An 18,007-nucleotide genomic window follows, 5' to 3' on the forward strand; every position below is an offset into this window, starting at 1 on the left:
ATGAATCTATCATAAGAGATCATTATATGAAGAAGCTGCGTACCACGATGTTTTAAGTAGGCCTACATATTTATTAGTGTCTAAAAATGAAAGGCAGGAAAATAACATCCTAGCGTGAATTAATATATGAATATATAATTATCGGAGAGCAGTTATATGATAGTACAATGTGCTAAAATGTAAAACCTTTGATCACATTTTTACGACGGAGCAGAGCTTAATATATTTTCTTAGACTTCTCAAAAGTCAAACACTGGTCAACAGTACACCACTTATAACATAAGTGTAAATATGTAAATATCAATTTAAGTATGACATCGTTTTTCACATTGCTTTCCCTTCGATGAAGGCTTGAGGAGTGTGGAGACAGAGTTGATAGCAGACAGAGTTGCAGGCACAGTTGTATAGTCTTGTTTACAGAAGCATCTAGGGGATTTCTTTGGTGGAGATCTAGAGTGATTGTATCGCAACATCGTACATCAGGGCCGCAGAGTTCAAACATGTTCCCATCAGTTTTTTGTTTTTTTTAATCCTCCAAAATTGGGTAGAATTTCCACCCCTAAAATTTTTAAACTAGATCCGACCGGGTGATCGAATCCTTCCTACAATCCGGAATGCGTAGTCGACATCGGATCATTTTGATCCACAAAAATCTATAAATATCAGGTTGGCCAGCAGGAGAGGAGCCGGAGCTCAGCGGAAGGCCTCAGCTGAGCTCCGTCTGCTTGGTCCGGGGGAGCAGGAGGGCCACCAGACCCCCGGCCATCAGCAGAGCAGACACCAGCAGGATGGGGACGGCACAGTTACTGTCCACCAGGCTGCCGAACACCACATTCCCCGTGATGGCCGCCACGCGACCCACTCCCGTGAAGAAGCCCAGAGCAGAGGATCTGTGAAGAGCCACGTGGACAAAACTAAGTACAATTCAGTGTGGGAGACCCTTTTACTAGCTACTGGTGTGCCGCTATTAAAGTGCAAATTATTATTAGCAGGTCGTAGATAATATGTCACTTCTAAATAAAACACGGTTGCACATATTATCAAATCTCAGCTATGAAGACACACAGGAAACGTCAAGTAGCTTTCATATCGTTTGCACAATCAGCATTAGCACCAAGCGGCTAATGCTGGATGTGCTAACTTCACACGGTAGGCAGTAAGAGGCTAGCACAGTGGCTGTACCGTAGCTGGGTGGGGTAGAGCTCCGTGCCCACCACGTCCAGGGCGTTCCAGCCGATCACAGACACCCCGCTGAAGATGCAGGACAGAACCAGGCTCCCGGCCTTGGTCTGGACCATGTAGATGAAGAACACACTCACACTGGACACCAGCAGACTGCAGGCTGGGACCACAGCAACAGGAACGTGGGAACACAAGCCAGATTATTTTATACACAGGATAGCTCTAGCCTAGTAACTCTTTATTATGAGGTAATTATAGTGATGATTCTGTCATGTTCAAATATTGTTTTAATCACTAGTCATAAAAGCAGAAAACTAGGTAACTATATAAGTCAAATGTACTTTCTTACTTTTATACATTTTATGTATGATATTGCCAGACTTACAGAGCAGAATTTTTCCTCCGACACAGTCCATCACGATGATGGTGAAGATGTTGCCGGGTAGGTTGGAGGCAGCAACAATGAAGCCCTCCATATAAACTGGCATCGGAAGAATAAAAAATAATAAGTTATAATAAATAATAAGCTTTATTGTTATAAGAATAACAATAAAGCACAATAAAATAAACCTTGTGTCTCATCTTAATCTGGTGGACACGGTATGTATGCATCTCAATACGGTGGTTGTGCTGACTTCGTAAACAGTATGTATGTGTATATATATGTGTTCTCCTGGTACTGACCTGCTGTGTTGGGCGGGTAGCAGGATGACTGGTTCTGGACCTGGGCCTTGCGAGACACGTTGGCACATGGGGAGCCTCCATCTTCAGTCCTCTTAAACAGCTCCGGGAACCACATCCACAGCCCGTAGTACCTGCACAGACACAGACACACACACACACACACACACACACACACACACACACACACACACACACACACACACACACACACACACACACACACACACACACACACACACACACACACACACACACACACACCAATAAAGTACCACTGTAGCACCTAAAAGGCACAGTGGCATGAACGCTGAAAATAACACACATTTAAGAGACGCCATACGACAATGACGTAACTAAAAAAGTACATCACACACAGCTATCGGACCCTCACCCGAAGGATATGGTGAAGAAGACAACCAGCAGGACCACACTCCTGGATCTCAGGGGGCCGGAGAAAATCTGTCTGATGGGAGCCAGGCCCTGCAGGATCCAGGACACGGTCATGTGACTACAAGAGAATCGGTGGAGCGCTTTTTTCCATCTATAAAAGTGAGTGATTTTTCCAAGATGTTTTAATCTTATTTTCTCATTCGTACTATTCTGGGGAGGAATTTTAAGCATTTCATTGCCAATATTATTGACTACTGCTCGTTGTGTAATACAATAAACTTTAAAATATCGTCCAAAATAAAAAACATGAATAACTAACTGGTTTCTTAATTCCTAATCAGATTCCCATCCTAATCCCATTGTGTTTGCTGTAGACCTATAATGTGTGTTCATCTGTTGGGCTGTTACCTTTTCCAGTAGGCGGCCACAGCAGGACGCCTGGCTGCTCTGACGCGTCTGTGATCGCGGGGAACTCGTGACCAGGCCAAACATCTGGAAAACAGGTCAGAGGACAGCTCACTCTGAGCCCTCCTCACTGGCTCACGGTCGTCGCTAACTCAGAGCATTACACACACCAGAGAGAGGCAGGCCCAGGCACGCCTACACAAATGTTGTCCATTTTCTACTTCATTGCCGCCTCAGTGCTGATGAAGCACTTTTGTCTGTTGCGGTCGCCATTAGTCCTGACTGGGTTCAGGCTAAGACGCAGCAAGTAAACAGCATGACAAAACAGTAATAAGTGCTCCCTCATATGTACATATATTATTGCTTCACTTGAAGGAATGAGCACTGAAAGCAGACAGAGTCACAGGGAGAAATGGGAGAACCTATCTATGTTGACACAGCCAAAGTGGGTGAATTCATTTTGTACCGGAAAGGTCTTGCTGGATCTCCAGTGGTTCACGGAAAACATCACACGGAACACATGGAGCGCCTCCTTCTTCCGTCCAGCCTTACAAACATAACATAACCCTCATTAGATTACACACATGAGATCACAAACATAAGAAAACAAACGTTTGATCACAAACATTACATTTGTGATCAACATACACAAACGTTAGATCAAATACATTCAATTAAAAAAATGTGATATAACAAACATAAAATCTGAAAATTTGGATCACAAACATTAAATCCCAAGTAACAGATATTACAACCATTAGATTACTACCATTAGATAAACAACATTACATAACAAACATTAGATATTAGTTCCATCTCCTCCTCCACTACAACAGGCTCCAACTTGGCAGCAGACATGACGTACCTCCATGAGGAACTTGGGGCTCTCGGGCATCATAAGGCCGAAGAGGAGCGCTGAACTGAGGCTAGGGACAGAGCACAGCACCACGAAGACCCTCCAGCTCTGCATGGTCAGTGGTCCCAGCTGGACGTGAGCCCAGGACGCAGGAATCACCCACCACGCCAGGCCTGGGAAGAAGAAGACATACATGCACACACACAGACACACACATAATTACTATTCATCTAATCTCAGGTCCAGCAGTACTACTATGTTATAGCAGAACTTCTTGGGGGAGACGGCACAGAGCCTGGGACGGAAACCAGAAACTGCAAGGGGCAGAGTTACAAAACCGATGACCAGACATCGATACCAGAGTTGTCTACTAGGAAAGCTTTGCCATAGATGGGAGGAGCATAGGAGCTTAAAGTCTGTGTTGCAGGGTTCATTTTTTTTTTTTGTGCAATTTGCTTGTTGGTAATAAACATTTAAACGGTTATCCATTCTATTTAATATTGTTGTGTATCACAAAACAGAATTGAATACGAAAAAGAAGGTACGATTTTAGTGGTTTGCAATTGATTCTCATTTCCCCCACAATGCATTGCATGACGTCACGTTGGGGAGACGACAGACTGAAGCCCCAATGAGACCCTTGAGAGTAGAGACTAGTAAGAGAGTGTTCAGCAGATTATACAGATAAATAGAATACATATATATATATATATATATATATATATATATATATATATATATATAGATAGATAGATAGATAGATAGATAGATAGATAGATAGATAGATAGATAGATAGATAGATAGATAGATAGATAGATAGATAGCCTATTCAAGTATTTATTATTGCCAAACGACACAAATCATCAGGAATTAATTTTGGTGATTCGGCTCACACAGGACAGTAGGATACAAGACCACTGACTGAAGTCTGACTGGACATACACAAAAGACATCACATTAAAACTAGACACATGCATTGATAGATGGACATAGATAAATATGTTATATATAAATATTTTTTGCCAAGCGGAGCCAGCCAGTCCTGTGTGCGTATGCAAATTAGCCATGTGCACCAAACAGAAGAAGGACGTAATGTTGAGAAGTCATACTAAAAACGGATAGCAAGCGAAAGCTAAACCAGAGTGTATCACTCACACACTTTAGGTCCATTCTAAATTAAGGTAAGAGGCTATTTAAATCTTTGCAGTGACTGAATGTTGATGATAGAACTGATTGTTGTGCATAAGATGAGTGTGTGCGACTGTGCGTTGTGTCCTTCCCGGCTTCGCACTACTGCATGGTTAGTTGTGGTTGGTTGTGGTCTTAGTGAAGAAGCCTAGCCTTGGAGTTGGAGAAGTTGGGAGTTATTGTGTACGTGCGTGCGAGAGCGAGAGAGAGCACACCCACCGTGGTGATGTTTGGCTCGTTGTGGGCTGTCAGCATACATATATATACACACTTATTTTGAGTGCTTTATGTACCCATTAATCGAAACTTCCGGTTAATCTGCAACATGGGCTTTAAGCATGTGGGACCGACCTGCAGCCAGGATGTTTCCTGCCATCCAGAAGGTGGCCAGCGAGCTGATCATGGCTCCTCGTCTGAGGCGGGGCAGGAACTCAGAGAAGTAGGAGAAGATGACAGGGATGGAGCCTCCCACCCTGGACACCACACCAAGAGAAACCAAAGATAAAGTAGAGTACACTAAAGAGTACACTATGAGCTGATCCGTAAAGTCCTTCTGCTCAGAGAAGAAGGTAAATTAATACTTTTGAATGAAAATAAATAAATAAATAATAATAGTTACATAGAAGTGCTCACCCAACACCACTGATAAACCGCATAAGCAGGAAAAGCCAGAACCATGGGGCCAGGCTGGCCAGAGCACCAAACACACCGTTAACACTCAAAGACACGATTAAGACTCTCTTGCGCCCCCTCAGGTCAGCCAGGTACCCCCACAGGTAGCCTCCCACCATCATTCCTATCAACAAACACATTATTTACAATATTACGTTATTATTGTTTTACTATTAAAAAACACAGAAGTGAGTAGATCTTATTGATCATACAAGATCAATGTATGTTATTGAAAAATGCCATAACCCACTCTGTGAGACCTTTCAAAGATTGAAATGACCATGTACCACAAAATACTATCTATAAACTATAATCTATAGCTTATATGTTAGCAATCCCTGTGACCAAATATGCATATCAGGCCACCCCAACTGGGGACCCTGCCCCAAGGTTAGGAAACACTGGTCTACAGAGATAAAGGCTCAATAGGAGATAAGGGGTCTACACATCAATCCAGGGAAGTACCGGAAGTAGGCAAGTCGTATTATTGTATACAACAAACGTGTTATTTAACGTCTTAATAACACTAAGATCACCATCCATATATCGTTCCTTTAACAGTAACTGGGGGCCATTGCTTAACGTCATCAACGTCAGGCCAACCCAACAACAACCCATGCTGCGGTCACTGACAGCAAGTGCTGAGTCACTATGACCTGGCGCCACAATGGCGGCTGCTGTGTAGAATCTGAGTTGTATATGAATAGGGTGCTCACCCAGGAAGATGCTGGCGGTCAGCAGTCCCATGTCGGAGGAGCTGAGCTGCAGGTCGCAGCGTGCAGTGGGCAACAGGAAAGACACGCACAGGATCTCCACCGCATCGCTGGCGTTGGCCCAGCCACACACCAGCAACAGCAGCCCGTGGAACACCCCGAAACCTGAGGGGATGAGGAAGAGGGGATGAGGAAGCAGTAGGCTGTTTACCTGATGAGATACAGGAAACTCTGTCCCTAATATTACTTGATTTGACCATTGACAATTGCAACGTGGAGAAACGTAGCGGTGACTTCTCAGTTGGACCCTTTGACCCTTGACCACCCCAAGGGGGTCAGGGAAAAGGCAAAAAAAAAAAATCAACAAAATCAACAAAGGGCAGTTTGAGAAATGGAATGTGAAAATCGAATTGTCCTATTACAATTTCCCATTTGTAAGGAGGTTTTAATCTTTCCTATTTTTCCCTAATTGTTACTTTTATCCTTGGAACACAAAGGTTATTTCATTAGCATTGTCGTTTTCAAATGGTTTGAGCCACCATACAAGTTGCTCTGCCACATTTGGCAGGATAGTCAACTAGTGTACTCGTCTAAGTTCTGGGCTCAAACTCCAATGTCTGCCATCTGATATTTTATGGGAGAGATGCAAACGTACATCAGATCAAGAGGTGCTGGCAACCTGGGCCAAAACTTGAAAAAGAAAGAAGTAGTACCGCACACTCCGAGTTACGAGGTTTTATTGGGTGATAACGTTTCGGCCGAACTGGCCTTCCTCAGATCTCAGTTTTTAAAGAGGAGTTGATCAGGCCTAATTACATACAGCTGACAAGACACACATGATTGAATTAGACTGGTGTGGCAGTGTCACAGTACAATCATGTTCTACTAAATATCTTATACAAACATATTACAGAATTCCATGTATCCAATAGATTAACAAACTATCTTAAAAAATCTGTTCTGTATGAACGTCATAAATAGTATAGTTTGCAAAATCCAATAAATATTTACTATAGGCCAATTGTATAAATAGTCATAAATAGTATTACCTCATAGACATCTGATATTTACCTGGATCCTTGAGCAAGAAACCTAACACATACATGTACAAATATCTAAAAAATATAATATAGAAATAAGATTATTATTCAAATGAATTATGCAAATATTATTTAAGTAAATATCATTCCCGGAAGAAAAGAAATGCATGCAAAGCCCAAACAAAGGAGCTTAAATTAATAACTTAAGCTTGCTTGAGAAATGAGGAACCAATGTTTCCAGCAGAGACCCACATACATACCTGCTTCTTCAACTGCCTCCTCATATGTTAACCTTCTTGGTGCACTTCCCTGGTCATCGTGAGTGGCGATGCGTGGGTTTGTATACAATATGTCTTCACCTGCATAGAGACAGACGGGCATAAACAGACTCAGTTTACATTAATGTAGGCCTACAATACTGTACATATATTGCTAGTATCCCATGTTTTTTTTTTTATCAACATCCAGACAGTAGTCAGTTAAAAAAGTTGTTGTTAACGCACACAGGTTGGTCATACTTTAGCATAATTCATTTTTTAAACAGGATGATAAACGGTAAGACCAGCCAGAAACCAGCCACAGTGGACCGCAAAGCGTGGTGCATCCCGAGGCTGGCTGATGATCATGATCATAATAAAGCGTTATATATACCTCCATCTGAGTCCACTTCTTCTGGCTCCGACTCCCTGCCGTTGAGAAGTGTTTCCCTGGCTTCCGCGTCCTCTGAACATCCGCGGCGAGACATCGGGCGGTCTTCATAGAGTCTGTGGTTTGGTTGAAGTTTCGCTATTTGAACTTCACAGCCGGGGCCGTGTAGCGTGTTCCTGACATCTACGTGTACGCTACGAGTGTGTGTGCGTGTGTGCGTGCGTGTGTCTAGCCTCCAGATCGAGAACGTCAACAACCGCAGCAGCTAGGTGAAGTGAAGCCACAGGGAAACCAGGAAGTAGCAGAAACTCGTGAACCCCGCGGCCGCCGTCTTCCTGCTCTCTACTACTACTACCACCTGCCTGGTGTCCTCCCCCGAGTACTGCATGACTTCTGCCCTAGGCGTGGAGTTAAGTTAGCAGGTAACCCATGAGGTAGCAGACACAGCATTATCTTGATCTCCACAGTCAGCACACACACACACACAGAAAAAAAAGAAAAGGGAGCGGGATCAGCGTGACGGTACCTCCTCCCCAGAAGTCCGTCAGATAACAGTGAAGATGGCGACCAGTTCAGAGCGCACCAGTCCTCCTCCTTTCCCCGACTCGGAGGACCAAGACCTGGCGGAATGTGAGGGTGTGGGAGCCCGTGTGAGCGACGAGGACGGGGACGGAGACGAGCTTTTCCTCTCGGCGGTATGTCTCGTAACGCGACGGTCGAGGCGACGCGCCTCGCCTACTTGTTTGCTAACGTTTGACAGGCTAAGCTAACGCTGCTAGCAGCCAGAGACTTGCAGCCCGTAAAGTTGAGGGTTTGAAAGGGGCTGACAGTGCAGTATGTGGGTCGCCTCAGGAGATTGAGAGTTAATGTTGTTATTTGAAGCGGTCACACGGACGTGCTGACTGTAGCTGGCGGTTCACCCATAACCCCGATGGAGTTTGGTTTGTGCAGGATTTACAAGGACGCTTAACGTTTGCTTGCACTGATACAGAACTGCCTTTTTTTTGGATTGCTTTCCCTTTTTAAAAACTCTTGTCTGTATGGTCTGTGTTTATAGTAAACTCTTTGGTGTTAGTTGGCAAGCAAGAGTTGTGAAATAAGACTATTTTTCGCTGGGATTTGTTGCTAACGTTTATCACGGTAGGCTGGTGTCATTTTGATTTAAATCATGAATTAATGGGATTCATGTTGTCCTCATGGAATCTGTGACGTTATCATTGCACGGCAGATTTATTAATCTTCAGCTCATAAAAGTACGCGACTAGACGAAATGATTTGTATGGTTAAACTAATCCTTGCACATTCAATCCAGTAGGCAACTGTAACGTGTAACGGTTTGCTCTCTGTATTTGTAAATTCCACGATAGTTTTGGTTAAAATGTCGTTTTTGCGTAGTTTTTCAGCGTATAAAATGCTTCTTGAGCTCAAATGTCATGTGAGGCTCAGCGGTGGTCACATGTCCAGAACCCGGATGCTTTCTTCAACAAGAGCTCTCTGATCTGTGACATGTTACATTTGACTTGCACCTACTAAACATCTCCAGCAATGAAACATAATTGCACTCACTCATTGCATTACTAGTTCATATATTGTATGCGTTGCATTTTTGAGAGTTTTGAGATTTATGTAGTGTGTGCATATATGTTAATAATTAAGAATGCTGGTTCATTATCACAGATATTCAATAATTAATCAATGGACCCTAATGTTTTTAAAGGGCAGTGACTATCATGTTTGTATTCAAGTGTCCAGAAGCGTACCCATTTCAACCTCAATCTCTAAACACCTTTTCCACAGAGCGGTCCTACAATGTCAGACATGGACCCTGCACTGCCAATAACAATAACCAATGCACCCAGCGAGGTACTGTTTGAGCCGCCCCTCGACCTCCTGAGTAACCCCATCCTCGAGACGGAAACCAAGCCGGCCGCAGCCGTGGTCAAACCAGTGGTCGAACCCCTGGTCGAACCCACAGCCAAACTCCTGGATGAACCCCTGGATGAGTTTGATGACCTTGTCGACCTCTCGACGGATGTCCCGAGCGTCCAGGCGGCGGCGGCGGAAGTGGCGGCGGCCGCAGAGAGCCCCGCGGTGGAGGAGGTAGAGGCCGCGACGGCCGAGACACCCTCGGATGAACCATGCGAGGATTTTGTCGACCTATCGGGAAGTGATAGCGACTCGTCACAAGAGGAAACCCTGCCGGAGGATCCTGCTGACTCGGCGGTGGCTCCATCCGACCCACAGGACGTGAGCGCTGCCCTCCCCCCCGGCGATGTCGCCACAGGAAGCGCCGCCGACGAGGAGCCCAGCACTCTGCTCAAGGCCGACACCAGCCAGCCCTCTGCCAATGGCGAAAAACAACCGCTGTCGGACGACCTCTTCTTCGACCCTCTGGCCAACCTGGCCGACGTCGTGAAGGAACCCGCCCACCAGCCCCCTCCCCAGCAGCAGCAGCCCCCACAGCAGCAGCCTCCTCTGGACCTGTTTGAAGACGATCCCAGCGACCTGTTTGGGGAGTCACGGCACGCCAAGTCCGCCAAGCAGCAGCCCTCCAGCCTCTTCGGCGAAGTGGACGAGGACATCTTCGGCGAGCCACTGGGCGCCCCCGCTGCTAAGAAAGCCGTGAACATGGCGGGCCGGGAGCAGAGGGAGACCACGGTCGGGACCAAGACCAGCAGCCTCAGTGCTGGTGGTGCTGGTGCTGGTGGTTTTGGTGATGTGGGCGGGCCTTTGAATAACAACTACGAGAAGGAACCGACCGACCTTTTTTCTGAGGAAGCGGTTACCATAGCGCCCAGTGCGGCGAAAACAGCAGCCGCTGCCGCTGCCACCACCAGCTCCAAGACCAACGGTGTGGCCGAAGAGGGAGATATATTCGCAGGTGGGTTGGTGGTTCCTGTTTCTTTCCCTGGACAATTGATAAAATCTGAAAGCTATTAGAAAGCCATCTAAAAGTAATCTAAAAGCTTCTCTTTTAGATAGCATGCAATATTTAGACGCATATTATATACAGTTGGCAAACACCCATTACAAACCACAGTGTAGCTCAGTGCCCAATAAAATTGCCTCATGTTGAGTTAATATTAACTTTTGAAATGTGATGAGTGTATAGGAAAGGTTCTTTACATACTGGGACCTCCTGTACAGGGATAGGGCAGGAGAATAGGGCTTATGGCAATGTGCAAAACTGGCTGTATGTAAAGTTCCTTCTTATACGCCTTCCAATATCTACTGCACTACTTGTGACAGTGATATATTAATTTTATGTGATGGCTATCTCTTAAAAGCCGTTACCAAGCTCAGTATTTTTTAGTCTATAACTTGGTTTACGCTACTTAAATCCTTTAGACTGAAATTCTAGCCAATTTTGAATTGCTTTCATCACTCTACTACTCCTACACCTCCTAGCTTATATATCGTACATGTCAGTTTTAAATGGCCCTTTCAACATCATCAAACCCATTGATTCAACACTAGCTCTACCATCCTCTGTGTGATAAACTCACCCCTGTGCTTGTGGTGGTGGTGGGCAGAAGCCACAGTAGAGCTGTCTCTGGACAGCCCCAGGACGGACAGAAAGAAAAACACTACAGCAGCCAAGCCATCCACATCTGCAACCACCCTGTCCTCTGCTGCCACCGACCTGTCCAAGACACACTCTGCCAGCCTGGAGGAGGTACACAGCCACGTCTACATCCATAGACCACGTCTCTACAGCCATATACCAATCCACATATTTAGAGCCATATACACATCCACGTTCACATCCAGGTCTACATCCATATACACAACAAACAAAAAAACACAGTTTAATTGTTGTGTTTTTACTCCTGTAGCTGGAAGAGGAGGAACAGGAAGATAACTTTGATGTCAACATCTCGGTGACCAACCCAGAGAAAATAGGTGAGGGGATGTGCAGCTTCAGAACTCACTCTGCTCTAGGCTGGGAGAGCACCCCCACTATCCTGCGTCCTACTCTTAAGCCTCTTAGTTGTTGAGCAATCCATGCATTAGGGTGGAAATCCTTTACAACAGTGTCTACGCTTCTGTGCTTTCGATATTAGGAGTTTAAGCATTGTTGGTTGTTCATTCAAACTAATCTCTCCTCTCATTCCAGGTGATGGCATGAATGCGTACATGGCCTACAAAGTCTCCACACAGGTAAACTCAGCCTCTTTCTGAAACCTTATCGCCCATCCAGCTTTTAGTTCTCCATTTGAGAAGGGGGAACCAATGTCTATGATAACAGCACATTGTATGTATCCTTCCTGCCCCACACAAAAAAATTCTACTTTCAACAGCAATGTATCCTTTTCATCACACTTTGGTTTTGTGTGTTGCCTTCACAATGTTTTTATGATAAAACATAAGAAATCTCTTTTGGCCTTCACAAGGGACCCCGGTTTTTAATTTTCTTCTTCCCAACGTACGGATGCAATGACCGCTCTGCCTGACCTCCCCGCGGGTCCCCTGTTCTTTTTGTCTCCTTTCCAGACGACGCTCGCCATGTTCCGCACCAAGACGTTCACGGTTCGGCGGCGCTTCAGCGACTTCCTGGGCCTCTACGAGAAGCTGACGGAGAAACACGCGCCCAACGGCTTCATCGTACCGCCGCCGCCAGAGAAGAGCATTATGGGTAAGCGCCGGCCCCCTTCCTCTCCCTTCTTCCCGGGGTTTTGTTTGTTCCACCGTAAGCATTCATTTTGGTAGACGATAAGTGCGGTCGTTCACCCCGAGTGTGTTGCGTTTATCGCTCCCCTCCACAGGCATGACCAAGGTGAAGGTGGGGAAGGATGACTCGTCCTCTGGAGAGTTTGTCGAGAGGAGGAGGGCGGCTCTGGAGAGGTACGCAAGTAGTGACGAACACCACAGCGTTGGATTAAAAACGTCTGTCATAGTCGATAATTAGGATTTAGGTAATTAGAAGAAGACTTCCCGTCTAGTCACCTGACACACATCCAGTAATTACACAGCCAGTGAGACAGTGAGTGCAGAGCCGGTCATTTGGGCATGCCCCAATGACCGGCTCATCATGTGAGCTGTTAGACTTTGCAGGGATAACGTGTTTGCTTCATGCATGGCATGCCTTATCTGGTATCTTAGTTCTGCTTTTTAGTTTTTTAGAACCATGACAACGACAGGGTACACAGTTGTGCAAATAGACAAGGTCATCGATAAATGGTTCATTTATTGGTTCATTTATTGTCTGTGAGGGGGGGAGAAGAGGTTGGACTGCCTGGTTGAAGGTTGTGTCAACAATAAAGTAAAGCAGTAGCTGGCTGCCTTTCCAAGACTATAATGGGTGTTTTAAGAGGAACTCTGGTGTCAACTTTCATTGGGCTAAAGTGGTCCATATTGGGTTTCATTGCATCACAAATTCACATTTTCTTGCTCCATTTGTATTATCCGCATGCATTCGCTGACTATTGGTCTAATTGTAGTGAGTCTGTTCTGATAAATAGCTTATTGTAGTAAACCACTATTTAAATAGTGACTGTCAATTTTTGATCTTAAAAAAGCAAGTTTTACCTAGCAAAAAAGTTTTACCTTGTAAAACACCCTATATGTAGAAAAGTATTATAGGAATTTTAGGAAATACACAAAGGGGGAAATGGTTTGCGTTAATAATATTATTGAAACGGCAACACACGTTTTTTCAGATTTTTCAGGTTTTTTCTCTGGTCCTTCAAAATTATTAGTTTCATGCAGACAGATAGATGTACTGTAGCACTGACATCCCTTTTGAACCTGGTTCATGATGAACATGTGTTGTTTGGTTGTGCCCACCCCCAGGTACCTGCAGAGAGTGGTCTGCCACCCGTCCCTTCTGCAAGACCCTGACGTCAGAGAGTTCCTGGAGAAAGAGGAGGTGGGTTTCAACTGGCTGGGACTCTAGAGAGATTTACACAGTAGAGCGAGAGAGGTTTGATATTGCTTGATTTGAGAGAGGTTTCGACATAGTTCGAATGGAGATGGTTGAGATATAGTTAGATCTGAGAGAGGGTTAGATATAGTTGGATTTGAGAGAGGTTTAGATGTAGTTGGATTTGGGAGAGGTTTAGATGTAGTTGGATTTGGGAGAGGTCTAGAGACTGTTTGATTTAAGAACGACTTAAGTGAGTGGGTGTTAGAAATAGCCACCGAAAGGGGTAGGTTCAGACATGGTGTGAGGTCAGATGGGATTATTGGTTTGTGTGTGTGTGTATAGTTACCCAGGGCGGTGAGCACCCAGGCTCTGAGCGGCGCCGGCTTCCTCAAAATGCTCAACAAAGCGACGGACGCCGTCAACAAGATGACCATCAAGATGAACGAGTCGGACGTGGTGGGTGCTCTCCTTCACCGTCGTCTTCTTCCCTGTGCCACGCTACGACGGGGGGGTTGATAGGGCTGCTGCAGTGTGGTGCTAACTCACCGCCTGTGTTGCGCCTGCAGTGGTTCGAGGAGAAGCTGCAGGAGGTGGAGGCCGCCGACCAGCAGTTCCGGAAGCTCCACGGCATGGTGGAGTCCCTGGTGGTCCACAGGAAAGGTCAGCCTCCGACATCCGCTCCACACCCGGTCGGGTCGTTATTCAGCCCCCTGTGGTCCATGGGTCCTGGGGTGTTTGTGTTCTCCGTATGTCAAGGTCGTTGAGTTGATCGTTTCCCTCTCGCTCCGCCCGACGTACGGCAGAGCTGTCCCTGAACACGGCCTGCTTCTCCAAGAGCGTGGCCATGCTGGGCAGCTCGGAGGACAACACGGCACTGTCCCGCGCCCTGTCCCAGCTGGCCGAGGTGGAGGACAAGATGGAGCAGCTGCACCAGGAGCAGGCCTCCTGCGACTCCTTCAGCTTCGCCGAGCTCATCGCAGACTACATCCGCCTCCTGGGCTCGGTCCGGGTACGTACGTACGTGTGTGTGTGTGTGTGTGTGTGTGTGTGTGTGTAGGGGGGTACCACCTGGAGAGTAGACGGTGGATGTCTTCTAACACAGTGGTTTTCAGTGCACCTGCTTTAGGGTCTGAAATGTGTGGCCCCCAAACTTTTCGGGCATCCGCTCCCACACGCACACAGGTGTCGTGACAATGCATGGCCATCGCGCCCCCGATAACCAAGAGCCGCGCGGGGTAGTAACCCTCCGCTGGATCTCCACAGGGTTCTTTCGATCACCGTATGAAGGCGTGGCAGCGCTGGCAGGACGCCCAGACCATGCTGCAGAAGAAGCGCGAGTCGGAGGCCAAGCTGCTCTGGGCCAACAAGCCTGACAAGCTGCAGCAGGCCAAGGACGACATCGCTGAGGTACAACCCACCCTTCCACCCATGGGAGGTGTTATGGTCAAAGGGGCGTGTCCGACAAGAGGGGCCTGAGGTGGCACATGCCCCCCCCCCCCCACTGACTATGTTGTGATCGGTATCCGTTCTGGGGAATTGAACATGATCTTTCATCATGGCTGTAAGAGAATCCTTCCCAATGAAACTAACAGAAGACTTCCGCCCTCTCTCTCCACAGTGGGAGGCGAAGGTGACCCAGTACGAGGGAGACTTTGACCGGGTGTCCTCCACCGTGCGCAAGGAAGTCGTCCGCTTTGAGGTACACACACATTTTCTTATGAGACGATGACATAGAATACTCACTCACTCACTCACTCAACTGTGTGTGTGTGTGTGTGTGTGTGTGTGTGTGTGTGTGTGTGTGTGTGTGTGTGTGTGTGTGTGTGTGTGTGTGTGTGTGTGTGTGTGTGTGTGTGTGTGTGTTCGTGTTCTCACAGAAGGAGAAGGTGAAGAACTTTAAGAGGCAGATCATCAAGTATCTTGAGGCTCAGCTCAAGGCCCAGCAACAGGTGAGCACAGAGGTTTTACAGTTAATCAATATTTACATCAAATCACGTTCAGCACATAGGTCAGAATACTATTGTATTCATCATTTTATGTAAAAAAAAAAAAAAAGTCATATTCCATTTAGGGTGATGTTATGAGCATTTAGTCCGTTGTATAGAAGTATTTCACATTTCTTTTTAATTTAGTGGATAATTCCACAATTGGATAATGGAGAGCAGCTTACATTAACCTGCCTCACGATCTCTCCTCTCTCCTCAGCTCATTAAATACTGGGATGCATTCTTACCCGAGGCTAAAGCCATCGCCTAGCTTGTGAACGCTAGCCCTGTGGAGGACAGAAGAGGCTGCCTTCTCTGATACACTTACCTCTTGCCTTTTTTTAAAAACCAAGGAGAAAGAAGAACAGGTGCATTGTAAAAGGGAGAAGAGATGCAATCCAGTTTTGTTTTTTAAGAAATCACACTATAACACATAGCCCTTTATTCTATTGCATTGATAATTTTATATCTATTTTTTTGTTTAACCGTACACAAATATTTTCTTATTAGACGATGACAAAGGACACACACACACACACACACACACACACACACACACACACACACACACACACACACACACACACACACACACACACACACACACACACACACACACAGGTAAGTGTTTAACGATGATTCCATTGATTTCCATGAGGATAACGGGGGATTGTTCTCAGGACAGTATACGCCCCCCTTGTCATTGATCAGCCAATCCTCTTAACATTAACGTTGTTGATTGTTTACAACAGGGTGTCTCGCCTGTGACAAAGGTTAGAGCCAGGGTAGCTCATAGTTTTGTCCGCTGTACAGAATCTGACTTCTGTTCTCTATAAGGGAGGTGGGGGTTGGGGTATTGAAAAAGTATGAAGTTATAAAAATGAAATTGGTTATCACAGGAAACCGTGTTGGCACTTCCTCCCAGAGTAGTTCTGGCATTTTCTTTTTTTCAGATAAAATAACCGTTGGTTGTGAGATTGTTGCAGAGAGGATCAGAGCATTATATTTGTTGGCCATGCAGGTGTGGTGTTGTGTGAGGGATGGGGTTGTTATGTTATATAGGCTGTTGTTGAGAGTGTGATACAGGTCAAGGTCCTGTATATACTGAACGATATTTCACTTGTGTCCAAAACAAAAAGAAACTCACCACAGAACTTTATATGGATGTGCCTTTTTTTAAATTTGAACAAAAAAAAAATCTGCCCCATAACTTTAGTTATAATCTTTTTTCTACGTATTGCAGGGGCATATATTGAAATGGCAGTTATTTTACTAATGACCATAATTAGCCGAAGACATCTAGTTTACATGGGACTTATTGGTTTGGCCAACAGATACAACATCAAACGGCTGTGATCAAGATCGGTCTGAGTTCAGCATTGCCTGTCGCCAAAATGGTCCTTGTTTTAACCAGCAATGAACCCGGTTTCTTTTTCCCTTGTTTTGCCTCATTTTATTTGTATGAGAGCTTTAACTTCACACGGTCATGGGCTGGCCTTGCAGCAAACTGTGGTACCAGCCGGCCTCACTATGGTTACTATCGGAAGACATTCCTTTGCACAGGTCACGTTGCTCCTTATTAAAACAATCACTAGACCCTAAATGTCAGAAATTAAGAATTTGTCTTCATATGTAGCCTTCTGTAAATCAAATGCTGCCATCACTTGTGAACGTGCACAGTGTCAAGAAAAATACATGAAATAAAAGTTGCACTTTTCACATTTCTTGGCTTCCCTGGAATTCATATTTTACTGTGGTTTGCACCTGATGTTCATATGCAAAAAAGTTATTCGCCTACGAGTGCATTTGTGTCTGGTATAGAGACAACTTGGAGCTGTGTGTGCGCGTATGTTTGAGTGCGCATGCACTCAAACATGCGCATGTTACTCATTTGAGTACCAGGAGATTGTGTTCGGTACGCACTCCACACGTAGCACGTACACGTATTATTTTGATAATAAAGGCGATTAATTAATAAGTGGGGGGAGAGTGTTTGGTTGCGGTCGGGCAGGATTGTTGACGGGGGGGGTCCAGTCCGTCACTGCCACGGAGCGATAGGATGATGTCTCACAGTGACGGATATTGCGATCAGCTGATTTTGCGCAGTTCTCCAGTGTGCGCGGTGCACATAGCGCTCCGGCTCCGTTTTGCCTTTTTTTTTTTGCAGGTGGGGAGACGCAGAAGTAGTACAAGATACACGTGTAGTTTTGTTTTGATAACCTGACGGTGAGTTACGCAAAGGCGCTGTAGTGGCACAAGTGACGTTACGCATCGCTGATTATGGGCGCGCATGCGTAATTGCGTACCAGTTATGCGCACCCCATATATATATATATATATATATATATATATATAAAAAAATAAATTTGACCTGCGC

The 18,007-nt window shown here is 45.6% G+C and overlaps 2 protein-coding genes across 3 annotated transcripts; one reads left to right on the forward strand and one right to left on the reverse strand.

Moving 5' to 3' along the window:
- Positions 1–56: 56 nt before the first annotated feature.
- sv2 (synaptic vesicle glycoprotein 2) lies at positions 57–7,915 on the reverse strand. The gene is made up of 13 exons (XM_084477372.1): positions 7,783–7,915; positions 7,392–7,490; positions 6,095–6,256; positions 5,340–5,502; positions 5,058–5,179; positions 3,527–3,690; positions 3,128–3,208; positions 2,665–2,748; positions 2,258–2,346; positions 1,867–1,997; positions 1,568–1,663; positions 1,183–1,342; positions 57–890 (listed from the first exon to the last, which is right to left on the reverse strand). The coding sequence occupies exons 1-13, from the start codon at positions 7,874–7,876 to the stop codon at positions 707–709; spliced, it is 1,629 nt and encodes a 542-aa protein (XP_084333498.1). The 5' UTR covers positions 7,877–7,915; the 3' UTR covers positions 57–706.
- A 410-nt stretch (positions 7,916–8,325) lies between these two features.
- On the forward strand, positions 8,326–17,354 carry LOC311357429 (sorting nexin-1-like). Of its 2 annotated transcripts, none has more exons than XM_084477370.1 (15): positions 8,326–8,474; positions 9,577–10,660; positions 11,313–11,455; positions 11,616–11,682; positions 11,897–11,940; positions 12,274–12,415; positions 12,546–12,624; positions 13,573–13,648; positions 13,988–14,101; positions 14,212–14,305; positions 14,449–14,654; positions 14,909–15,052; positions 15,264–15,344; positions 15,523–15,594; positions 15,851–17,354. In XM_084477370.1, the coding sequence occupies exons 1-15, from the start codon at positions 8,340–8,342 to the stop codon at positions 15,899–15,901; spliced, it is 2,532 nt and encodes an 843-aa protein (XP_084333496.1). In that variant the 5' UTR covers positions 8,326–8,339; the 3' UTR covers positions 15,902–17,354. The 2 variants fall into 2 exon arrangements, with proteins under 2 accessions (XP_084333496.1, XP_084333497.1); XM_084477371.1 differs by lacking the exon at positions 8,326–8,474 and adding an exon at positions 8,644–8,919.
- Positions 17,355–18,007: the final 653 nt, after the last annotated feature.

Source organism: Micromesistius poutassou, assembly GCF_964030765.1.
Source record: "Micromesistius poutassou genome assembly, chromosome: 13".
NCBI lineage: Eukaryota > Metazoa > Chordata > Actinopteri > Gadiformes > Gadidae > Micromesistius > Micromesistius poutassou.

What these genes read in the sequence shown, in the direction of transcription:
- sv2 (XM_084477372.1), bottom strand. Translation starts at nt 7,876, where the DNA reads ATGTCTCGCCGCGGATGTTCAGAGGACGCGGAAGCCAGGGAAACACTT. An exon ending in GACCGCCAGCATCTTCCTGG is followed by an intron (nt 5,503 to 6,094) that starts GTGAGCACCCTA and finishes GTTTGTTGATAG; the next exon opens with GAATGATGGTGGGAGGCTAC. An exon ending in GATCCAGCAAGACCTTTCCG is followed by an intron (nt 2,749 to 3,127) that starts GTACAAAATGAA and finishes CCTGTTTTCCAG; the next exon opens with ATGTTTGGCCTGGTCACGAG.
- LOC311357429 (XM_084477370.1), top strand. Translation starts at nt 8,340, where the DNA reads ATGGCGACCAGTTCAGAGCGCACCAGTCCTCCTCCTTTCCCCGACTCG. An exon ending in AGGAGGGCGGCTCTGGAGAG is followed by an intron (nt 12,625 to 13,572) that starts GTACGCAAGTAG and finishes GCCCACCCCCAG; the next exon opens with GTACCTGCAGAGAGTGGTCT. An exon ending in AGTTCCTGGAGAAAGAGGAG is followed by an intron (nt 13,649 to 13,987) that starts GTGGGTTTCAAC and finishes GTGTGTGTATAG; the next exon opens with TTACCCAGGGCGGTGAGCAC.